The following is a 12,255-nucleotide window of genomic DNA, read 5'->3' on the forward strand; positions in this document are numbered from 1 at the left end:
ACTGCATCAGGCTGTGTTAGCAAACAACTAGTGTTAGTAATCATGATAGGACACTCTGTCCCAATAACTTGACACTTATCTAAATCATTACCTACAATAACATCAACCCCAGGGATGGGCAAATTCTCACTAACTGTTACAGTGCACCAACCTGGTGTAATAGTGGACTAAAGGTGAATTTAACTAATGGTACACACTGGGCATGACCTCCAAATTCCTGCAATAATGCTACTTCACCAGTGTCTTCTGTGCTAACATCAGCAAGAGAAATTAGAGATTGGGAAGCAATAACCCTTATATAACTATTATCTCTCTATAACCGCACTGGCTTTCAGCTTCCACTGGTACAAACTAATTTACCTGAATATAGGTATGCTTTAAAGTTAGTCACCCAATTGGGCTTGACTGGAACAACATTAGAATGAATTGCTTGCAACCCCTGTCTCAAAATCAGGCCGGTAGGTCTCAACTCAGGGGGCAAGGTAAAACAGAAATTACCCACATGATCTTCTCTTGCAATGCGTGCAATATCTGCCAGTGGTCGAAATAACCAAACCAACTGCAGGTTTAGACACTACATTATTTGAGGGTGACAACCCCGTCTGCTTTTTCTCAAACTTTGGCTTTACAGGAGAAGAGTTGAGGGGAGTAAGTGGGTTAGCTGGTCTGGTTTGGAAAACATGAGATCTAGGAACATGATAATTACTCTTAGAATTATAAGTATTTGATTGAACTCGAAATGGCACCTTAGTAACTCGTGTTCATCTGCTAGCTTGGCTAGTTTCATAATGTCATTGGTCTGTTTATGTTCAGCTATAAACAATGCTAATTTCATCTAGTAGACAACCTAAAATCTCCTGTTACTATGAGGTTTCTCAGTCTCAAAATCTGTAATTGAAAGTGCTTTTATCCATCTATCAAAATTATTAATTGTAATTCTTGCAAAATCAGAAATGGTCTGATCATGTACTCTCCTTATACCTCTAAATTTTTGTGTATGAGCCTCTGGGATCTGCTGGTATGCATTTAAGATGCTCTGTTGAACAAATTTAAAGTCAAAAGAATTATCGGCAGGAAGAGATGCAAAAACTTCCTGGGCTTTCCCTCTAAATTGTCCTTGCATGAGGGCAACCCACTGATCCACAGGCCAATTCATACTGGTCTGTGGATCAGTATCAGTACCTAACTTCCAGAAATGGAAAAAGAATATTTTTGGATCCTCTTCACTGAATTGGGATAAATCTACATTTTTCCTAAACTTTAAAGAGTTATCAGTACTATCTGCATGATTACAAGTGTCACTATGCCCTGCTGCTGATTACACTTAGGTTACTAGAGCACTTTTCGTTTAATTTTTAATTCATGACCTGGCAACAGTACAGGCAGGATAAAACGCAAAATCACCAGTATCAACCAGTATCAACCAATCAACCGGAACCAGTATCAACAGTTTTTTAAGCATTACTGTGCATTCATTTTTTCTTTCCCTGTCTCCTATTTCTAAAACAATATTTTCGGAGATACCAAAATTCTTAAAATGTCGATATTTTTCCCAGACAACCCGTTCATATCTGATAAAAATGGATTTAATTCTGTTAAATCAAAAATTATTTATGATTTGACTCTAATTTAGTTCCATTGGAGCACCTTTACTAATAACATTCTTAGCACCTTGTACACAACAATCATTCAATTCTCTACACTGGTAACTATTCAGACACAGGTTATGAATAACAATATAAGTATAGATTACACTGAAACAGCTACATAAATATGAGCAAATAAAATAATGTAATAGTTATGTAATTCAGATATATAAAGGAGAAAGTATGTAAAATATTGGCATCTTTAGGTGGTAAGCAAGAAATATATTTTCTGTACCTTATTCTAACCAGAACTAAGGTTACCATATTCTTTGGTTGAAAACATTTCCGTACTAATGTGCATTTTAGCTGTGCTAATAAGGCATGACATGCTTTACAAGAAATATGAGGGTAAAGTATCGCTGCTCTCTCTTAGGTCTACTCTAAAATAATGGCTGAGATGTTTGGACTGAAATCTAATTCTAATGGTTCAAATTCTAAAGGGTAATTTATACACTCTTTCAAAGTTCTCTTGAAAATTTATAATACATTAAAAGTACTATATAAGTTGTCTTGATGACACATGCTGATAGCTGACCACTCTCGAGCAAGGCAAAATAATTCTCCCAATACCACTATTATTATGAATCCTAGTTTGTAACATTAGTCACATCCAGCATCAGCTGTAGGAGTTACCAAAGTAAATATGTTTGCTCTTTCCTGAGTGGTTACTGCTCTTACAGGGCCTCTTGACGGGTGACACGCCAACCTGGGGAAGCATCAGTATAAAGTCCCTGAACGTATGGGTCCGCTCCCTGGACTGTGATAAAGGTACTGTATATGGCTAGACTGTTTGTGTAAATTACCCAGGTGGAGTTAGGATGAGAGATACGCTCGTGGTGTTCCGTCTTTCCAATATAAGCTTTGTCGTATGACACTTTGAAACTGTTGATGGTTTTGCCGTTTTGGTCTCCTTCCACTGAAAATCTTCGTCTCGTCTACAGCTATGTTTGAAAAAGGAAACTTTCATATATAATATTGTTATGACTGATATATAAAGTTTAGCTTTTGATGTTATTAATGTAAATGTTTCACTTAGTTAAAATACCAGTTTGTTTAATTTGTGATAATTTTTATATTTCATTTGTGTTAGAGAGTATGTATTAGTAAGCGAGTATGATTCCGAAAATATGCACTGGATATTCCCAGTCACACGCCTCAGACAATTAGGCCACAACATGATAAAAAGGACTGCAACCTGGGGTTCTACTGAACCCTCGAGGATTCCAGAGGTTTCCATAGAAGCAGAACAACGGTTTCACACAATCCTCCCTACAGCTCCTACGGATTTTCTCAGTGATTTATCATGTTAGTGTGATTTCTCTGTGCAGTGATAGATGAGCGTCAGAGGTAGAACATTCCTACACAGAATGCGTGGGGAAGGGAAGGGAACTATCAGGGGAAAGCGCCAAGCTATTACGACTATGTAACACTTAGAAGACGTCAGGATAAGGATTTGGGATGGGACAGGGGAAGGAATGGTGCCCAACCACTTGGACAGTCGGGGATTGAACGCCGACTTGCATCCAATCCTCCCCCCATACAATCAGGTTTCACACAATCAGTGGGGCGGGGGGGTATATGAAACCCTGGGTCGGCTAAAGTGGAAGCCTCATGAATTCTCAAGGGGTATAGTATAACTCCTTGTTGCAATCGTTTTGACTGTGTCGTGGCCTAGTTGTCTAGGGTGTGTGCATAGGAATACTCAGCACATAGGTTCGAATCCTCATCACAGCTCCTACAGATTTCTTCATTGATACATCACGTTAGTGTTATTTGTTTCTGTGGATTATTATTATTATTGTTGTTTTAGTAGTAGCTATCTATCCTGGCGGTCTATGTTCGAGCCGTTGAGGGGTAATTGAGCGAACTGTTGTACAAATGGTATTTACAACATTATTCAGTTTTAGCAGCCCAACAGTAATCAGACATGGCTAGAGTAAGTCTATGGCATGGTATTTCACCATTCCCTCAACGATCAATGTTATTTAGAATAGCTCTTCTCCACCTGTGAACATAATTCATAATGCATACTTGTGTCCGTTACTATGATATCCTCCTACCTGTTACTCAGAGCTGGCGTGCCCTCCTCTTAACACGGCCATCAACCTGGCGAACGAGTCATACATTCCTGTGAGTCGAGCTCCAGGCACCAGCTTCCAGTACATCTGCCCTGGGGACCTCATGATGGCCGGGAAACCAGGCATCAGCAAAACACCACAAGGACAGGTGACCTGTCTACCCAACACCACCAATAATCTAACACCAACTTGGGATGTTGTGTTCCCATGTGTCCGTAAGTTGTCTAAAGTAAATTTCCAACGGAAAGGGTGACTAATTTAACGTATTGAGAATTACTTTAATGAAATATTGATGCATCCACCAGGCTTAGAGATCACTACACAGGAAATAAAAATAAATGTGAGCTCAAGTGTTGTTTTATAGGTATGACAAAGTATATAAGAATGTTAAGACAACAGTGATATTTTGTAATGTTTTTAATTCATTGAGTGGTTTCTCTTGGTTCCATCAGTGGTGTGTCCGAGTGACTACGTCATGTCTGTGAATAGCTCCACCTGCTACTACTTCTCTCTTGCCAGTGAATCAAAGAGTCACACTGATGCTTTAACATCGTAAGTGCTCATTATATATTTTATTTGTTTTAATTTAACATTTTTGCATAACTTTTTTAATTAATTCTAATAGATAAATTCTTGCCTTTTAAAATGACCATTTCTAGTTTCATTATATAATGATTAAAGAAGCGTGTGGGCAGTAACGCAATAGTCAGCACAGTTGCCTCACAAATGAATGGTCCAGAGTTCAATGCCCAGGTAGGTCAAGTTCGTTTATGAGAGCTCCTTACATCTGATGCCTTTTTTTACTTGGTAGTAAATTGGTTCCTGGTAGTTAGTCAACTAGTCAACTATTGTAGGTTGCATCCTAGGAAAGGTTAGTAGTAGTAGTTGGACAAGGAAGGCCTTAGTTAGGCTTCCTGTCCCCGACAAAGGGAAACCAATACGTTGTTTTATCTACTACGCTCACTTGTAATATGTTATCACATCCTTCTTGTCAGGTGTAAGAATGAATGATACGTGTCACAATGCCCGTTAGAGTTGACATGCATTGTCAAAAGATACTGCTTGCATAGTATCACGTGTCATTCGTTATCATTCCCAGCTTCCATACACACGCCTCTCATATGCTTGTAACGTATGATTATGTTACGTTGTTGGGTAGATTAAATAAATTAAATTGTAGCGTTTAGTGGGTTTTCACATTTATTTAGTAGTCTTGGATAGAGCAGTGTCGTAGCCGTTGAGACGGAGCTTGGAGCAGAGTAGAGAGCTGAGTGAGGCCAGTGTCACAGAGCTCTATGTGGGAGGGCGTGCCGGCTCGATGGGGATGGGGGGTGAGTGTCTAAACTGGATGGGGAGCGAGAGCATTGTAGCTTGATGCGGTCGTAGTCTGTTGTCTGTCCTGTGTCGAAGCTGTAGCGTCTTGGGTCGGTTGTAACTGTACACGCCGAGTGCTACATTCTTGAGATTGAAGAGGTGTGGTAACTCCCAAGCGTCTGTACCGAAGCTAACTGAATCACTTTTGAAATTATAATGTTGGCTATTCAATTGTTGCTTGTTTATATTCGGTGACTACACTTCAGCTTCCTCCAACAGGATGGAAAGAATGTTAGCTGTATTTAGGGGAAAAGATTTGAGTAGTCATAATCAATGCTAATGAGTTTGTCATTAAGGTAATAAGAGATTGGAGCGAGTATAATGTTTACTCGCTACATGCTATATGGACATTGCTTGACAAGAGCGATGAAATTTATGTGGGAAGAAAATGTCTGACTAATGGGGTATTTCCAAATTGCACACTCTCTCCTCTCATATGGTGTCCTTCTGACTTGCATTGTAACACCAATCTTTCGTTATCATTATCTGGGCACTCTCAAGTATATGTCCTAACTAACTCGGCCAGACATTCTCGATTTCCCCTCCAAAACAAATGTAGCGGTTTAGCCTAACTAAAAGTTTCAGAACCTAAGCAACCCACCTACCTTAACAGATGTGGGAACCGACCTGTGAGATTTATATTTATTTAATTTATATGAATTTATATTTACGTTAATTTATATACTTCGATAGCAATTTGTATAATGATAAGTGGACTGTATTTCTGCAATAATCTCATAATCTCACAAATCGATCCTCTACACATTAGGGGGGGTTTATATTACACATATGCAGCCAATCAAATTACAGTAATAGCTACATACATTGATGAGGTTCCTTCTCTTATAGTACAGCAGGTTAGTCCACCAGGTATAACTAGAGTGTAGACACCAAATTATCCTCCTTGAGGTAGCTTCTATCACCCAGTAACTGGTGCACATAATCTTGCATCCTCGTCTTGACCTGTCAAAAGTGCGCTAGCTGTGAAGCCAGAATCCTATATATGACAAGCTATATCAGAGAAAACACTATACAGTACATGGAACATTAAAGACCTGGCTTAATTACCTTTAGTATGAGGCGATTTCGCGTTCTAACCGGCTAACCCTATATAATGACATTAATGGCCATAAATGAAAGATACATGGGTTTCGGAAAGAACACTTAACTTGATTTGTAGACAGCGTGTTGATAATGGTACACTTCTGGTTTCCATAACACTACGTCCAAGTAAAATTAACAGGAGCCGAATTTGCTCCCGTGTGAGCCTCTGGTCTCAATAACAACAATGGCTGCCCTCCTTCCTCCACTCTGACGCCTTGCTTACATTGTCCAGATTTCAGAACGTGATAGAAGGGTCACATTTACTCTACTTTAATATTGATAATTAAGTTAATTTATATAAGATGTTTTTATGATGGTAAAGTCCAAAGACTTATGTATTTAAGAATAATTCCCAGCAGAATAGCTGGTGAATTATAATGGTATGTGGTGATGATATCCCGTTTTCTTTAGACGGTAATTCCACTACAAGTTACGTTTTCTATGGGTAACTTGTTGGTAATACAGCAGAAATTATTATCTGTCTGTATGATATATTAAATGGTGTCGGATTTTCCGACATAATTCCCCAGGGGCTGCTCACGGGTCGAAGTCCTAATTAGAACAGACGAACACCGATACTCCTCCTTCGAATTATTAGATTAATTTGATGTTAGTAGTTAGTAATCACACATTTGTGCGTCTGTTCGTACAGGACGGATGTCCCGTACTAGAGTTGTAGGGGTTAGAAGTCTAATGCGATCTCATTTCCCTGTCAACTCTTGAAAGGCTAATATTCAAGCCTTATTACATATTATTTAACCCAGAAGACTGGATGTGATCAAGTACTACAGTCAAGTATGATTCAGGGACTGCAGTGAGATCAGTGACATCAGATATAACTTGAAGTTTGTTCAGGTAACTGGTCACTGATATATAAACACTGAGGCCCATGGAATACATCTTGATTAAATAATAAATGTATCAAATCAGTCATCAGATTTATTAGGGTTTAATTTAATTAATTGATTCAGAGGATTGAATAGCTCATCATTAAAGTAAAGTATGGTTCTGAGACTGCAGTGGGTTCAGTGACATTGGTCGCAGTGACTTGTAGCTGTTTAAGCTACTGTTCACTGATTTGCCACTGAGGCCTCATGAACTCATCTTCAGCTTTAAATGATGATACTAACATCATCCTCTGTTGGTATAGTCAGCTGTAATCTCCTTAGTATAATGCTACTGGAGAAATATAATCAGCTGACATATTTAGATTTCTATTGGTATTGTTTATCTGCAGGCATAGGTCTCCTCAGGCTTGATACTGGGCCTGAGAGTAATTTACCTCCTGCAGAGTTTAACATGGTTATGCCCTGATATTTAGTAGGGCTACCGATGAATCGATGACAATAGTCTGTCCCTACAAGGAGACCGAAGTCGGTGAGGTGATCAGACTTAATATTATCTGCCAATTTTATTCCTCTATTTCTCAGGAATTTGGCTGTTGCTCTCAGACCTTGAACTTGTAGGTCTACTGGTATTTTGTCCACCACAATGGCTTGTACTCTACAGACGTACCTGCCTAAACGTACTGATGGTTGTACCACCTGGTAGACTTGAGGTCCTGCATTTGTTACAAACCCTGAGATATTGAATGACATCTGGGCTACAGGCCTTAATTGTAGTTCATCTGCCAACTTTTTAGTGATATATGTTCTTTGGGATCCTTGGTCAAACAACCCACGGGTATGGACCTTGGCCCTCTTATTCAGGATGGTAATTTGGGCAGTAGGCAAAGTCGTATTACCTTTAGACTTTGCCGATTGGACACTCTTTGTTGGTTGCACCTTGCAGTACTGTACTGTGGTGGGAATGCTATCTTCCACCTTGGGTCTTGAATACGTTAATTTCGTATATTTGCACAGTGCTGCATGGTGCCTACCTCTTCTACACCTGTTACAGGTGTTGAATTGGGTATCACAATAGTCTATGTTGTGTGACTTGAGACACCTCGAACATCTCCCTAATTCCTGGAGTCGCTCAATACGAGTGTCTCTGGTTGGATAATTAGCACAATGGTATGTTGAATGTTTCTTTTTGCAGAACATACATGTCCCCCAGCCTACTGCACGTTTGGAAGTTACCGGTTTGGGTGAACTAGTAACAGTAGGCTTGGAGGATGCTGCTGCATTGTCAGATTTTCTGCAAATTGATGTTTGAGTAATTGACTGATGTTTATTTAGGGTAGTTGTTTTACCCTTTAATTGACTCTTATTTTCTATTTCTGAAGGCTTGCAAGAGGCTTTAACTTCCTCATTTGCTCGTCGTTTGTTTATGATGGAATGTAAACCTTCAGTGATGTCCTGTACTGTCAGGATGGTGTTATGTTGATGTGCATATAATTCATCTAGTATATCGCTGGACAATTTTCGTTGAAGGACTACTTTGGTCATCCATTCACTAGTAGTTATATCAACCTTAAGACTGAATGTTCTTAGTAGTGACTCAAACTCCATGCTGAAGGATTGTAATGAGTCAGCAGTCTGATCAGGTTGTGGTAAATCCAGCAATTGTAGTACTAGATGTATGACAGTTTTCTCATTGCCAGCATTATTCCTAGGAGGCTGGACTGGGAAATTAGTGCTGTCGCTATTTTCATTTACATTTTCTACTACTGGTTCAGCTTCACCTCTAGTTTGGAGGCATGTTAACTTAGTAGCTTCAGGTATTGGGTTTTCAGAAACCACAGAGACTGTGGATAAATTGTCTGAAAACTGCTTAATTTCTGGTGGTATATTATTGGGTGAAGCTGTAGTGGGTGAAGCTGTAGAGGGTGAAGCTTTGTGGGGCTTGTATTTGGGCTGCTCATAATACTGAACAAGCACTGATGGTAGCCTAGGGTTAAATTCTGCACTCACTAGGCAATAATCCTACCTCTACTAGAGGTTAGCACTTAAAATTAATACACATTATATATATACAATCATACACACTAATGATTTGAGTGATAAACCAGTGTCACTGGAAGTACCTTTAGGTTAGCTCTTCTATATCACCCTAGGATGGTAGAGACACTAATTAATCACTCAAAGGTGTAATGATCATAAGTAATTTATTATATATACAACTCAACTCGAGTTGATAAAAATTACACCCAAAATAGGGTCTGGACCATTCATTAATGGTGTTAGGTTGTTGAATATAGTACAACTGACTATGGTAATAATGGGACTAGGATGAACAATAATAGTTCAACTAGTCAATGGTAATATCCTACCCTGTTGTGGGTTGGCAATTAGTAAATATTATACTGTGATCACTAGTGCAATATATATTAAATAATTCTCTATTTGGAGAAATAATATACACAATTATTGATAATAGCCTCTTAATTAGCCTCTATGAAACTTCTAATATTATCAAGAAGTATTAAATATTATTAGTGACCTCGCGAAATGAACTCCACAAAATTCGTAGATAATCTCTCGCGAAATGTAACACCACGAAATCCGTGAACAATCTCGCGACACAGTCACTAATTTGGCTGGTTTCAATATTAGCGCTGTCATTTCACGAAATAACACGCCACCAAATATCTGTGGGTGTGCATGAAACCGCTGACGAAGCTGAACTGGGCTGAGGGAGGCTCTTGAGCTCCCACGAGGCAACGCTGCCGTCTTGACTGCTGGCTTTGTTTAAATAACACTGCACTAGTATATTTAATGAATCCACTGGATAACTGGTTCATCCGGTACTAAGATGACCAAATGTGGGTTCAAAGGATCAAATAATCCGTCATCCGGTTCGAAGATGACCAAATAATGTGGGAACCGACCTGTGAGATTTATATTTATTTAATTTATATGAATTTATATTTACGTTAATTTATATACTTCGATAGCAATTTGTATAATGATAAGTGGACTGTATTTCTGCAATAATCTCATAATCTCACAAATCGATCCTCTACACATTAGGGGGGGTTTATATTACACATATGCAGCCAATCAAATTACAGTAATAGCTACATACATTGATGAGGTTCCTTCTCTTATAGTACAGCAGGTTAGTCCACCAGGTATAACTAGAGTGTAGACACCAAATTATCCTCCTTGAGGTAGCTTCTATCACCCAGTAACTGGTGCACATAATCTTGCATCCTCGTCTTGACCTGTCAAAAGTGCGCTAGCTGTGAAGCCAGAATCCTATATATGACAAGCTATATCAGAGAAAACACTATACAGTACATGGAACATTAAAGACCTGGCTTAATTACCTTTAGTATGAGGCGATTTCGCGTTCTAACCGGCTAACCCTATATAATGACATTAATGGCCATAAATGAAAGATACATGGGTTTCGGAAAGAACACTTAACTTGATTTGTAGACAGCGTGTTGATAATGGTACACTTCTGGTTTCCATAACACTACGTCCAAGTAAAATTAACAGGAGCCGAATTTGCTCCCGTGTGAGCCTCTGGTCTCAATAACAACAATGGCTGCCCTCCTTCCTCCACTCTGACGCCTGGCTTACATTGTCCAGATTTCAGAACGTGATAGAAGGGTCACATTTACTCTACTTTAATATTGATAATTAAGTTAATTTATATAAGATGTTTTTATGATGGTAAAGTCCAAAGACTTATGTATTTAAGAATAATTCCCAGCAGAATAGCTGGTGAATTATAATGGTATGTGGTGATGATATCCCGTTTTCTTTAGACGGTAATTCCACTACAAGTTACGTTTTCTATGGGTAACTTGTTGGTAATACAGCAGAAATTATTATCTGTCTGTATGATATATTAAATGGTGTCGGATTTTCCGACAACAGAGCCAATACTCATTATGCTGACGAAGCATCACTATTGCTAGGATTTTACATTCTCTAAACCACCAAAATTCTTTTGCTATCATCAGTTGCGTAAATAATGTGCGTTCAGTAAGAGAACAGATTCCATAGGTAGCACATCACCCCGGGGAAAGACTTGTCAATCATGCATTCGTGCTCCTGATATATTTGTCCGTCATGCATTTTTGCAACCACTATATTTATCTGTCATGTGTTTTTACACTTACCATTTTAGTCAGTCCTGTGTTCTCTCTGTTGCAGGTGTGCCTCAAAGAACTCTTCACTTGCCTTCCTCAACAATCCCAAGGACATGAAAAACCTCACAGACAACAGTACATTCTACCTAACTGCCTACACTCTTACGTGAGTCATAGGTTATTTTGGTGAGTCAGTGGTTACTGTGGTGAGTCGGTGGTTTCTGTGGTGAGTCGGTGGTTACTGTGGTGAGTCGGAGGTTACCGTGGTGAGTCAGAGGCTACTGTGGTGTGTCAGTGGTTACTGTGGTGAGTCGGTGGTTACTGTGGTGAGTCAGTGGTTACTGTGGTGAGTCGGTGTTTACTGTGGTGAGTCGGAGGTTACTGTGGTGAGTCATAGGTTACTGTGGTGAGTTATAGGTTACTGTGGTGAGTCAGAGGTTACTGTGGTGAGTCAGAGGTTACCGTGGTGAGTCATAGGTTACTGAGGTGAGTCATAGGTTACTGCGGTGAGTCAGAGGTTACTGTGGTGAGTCAGAGGTTACTGTGGTGAGTCATAGGTTACTGTGGTGAGTCAGAGGTTACTGTGGTGAGTCAGAGGTTACTGTGGTGAGTCAGAGGTTACTGTGGTGAGTCGGAGGTTACTGTGGTGAGTCGGAGGTTACTGTGGTGAGTCGGAGGTTACTGTGGTGAGTCGGAGGTTACTGTGGTGAGTCGGAGGTTACTATGGCGAGTCGGAGGTTACTGTGGTGAATCGGAGGTTACTGTGGTGAGTCGTAGGTTATTGTGGTGAGTCAGAGGTGAAAGGTTGGAGTTACAGTGGTGTCAATGAAGTCAAATTGGAGAGTTATTGACGTGGGTGTTGGCTACTGTGAGAGTCTTGGCTAGTGAGGTGAGGGTTGGCTACTGTGAGGGGGCTACTCTTCTGTGATCGGATGGGCTACTGTAGGAGAATTGGCTGCTATGGGAGGGTTGGCTGCTTTTGGAGAGTTAGCTACGTGGAAGAGTTGGCTACTAAGGAGGGTTAGTTACAGTGATAAGATTGGTTACCCTGATAGGATTAGCTACT

At 39.7% G+C, this 12,255-nt stretch overlaps 1 protein-coding gene across 1 annotated transcript in view; it reads left to right on the plus strand.

Annotated features, from left to right (window-relative positions):
- LOC138365600 (uncharacterized) overlaps positions 1–12,255 on the plus strand; it is a 245,139-nt gene that overhangs the window by 83,181 nt on the left and 149,703 nt on the right. The window contains exons 8-11 of the mRNA XM_069326077.1: positions 2,327–2,414; positions 3,718–3,939; positions 4,177–4,276; positions 11,254–11,355. Coding sequence (XP_069182178.1) covers positions 2,327–2,414; positions 3,718–3,939; positions 4,177–4,276; positions 11,254–11,355 — 512 coding nt within the window. The remainder of the gene's footprint in view (positions 1–2,326; positions 2,415–3,717; positions 3,940–4,176; positions 4,277–11,253; positions 11,356–12,255) is intronic.

Source organism: Procambarus clarkii, chromosome 17 (genome assembly GCF_040958095.1).
Source record: "Procambarus clarkii isolate CNS0578487 chromosome 17, FALCON_Pclarkii_2.0, whole genome shotgun sequence".
Lineage (NCBI taxonomy): Eukaryota > Metazoa > Arthropoda > Malacostraca > Decapoda > Cambaridae > Procambarus > Procambarus clarkii.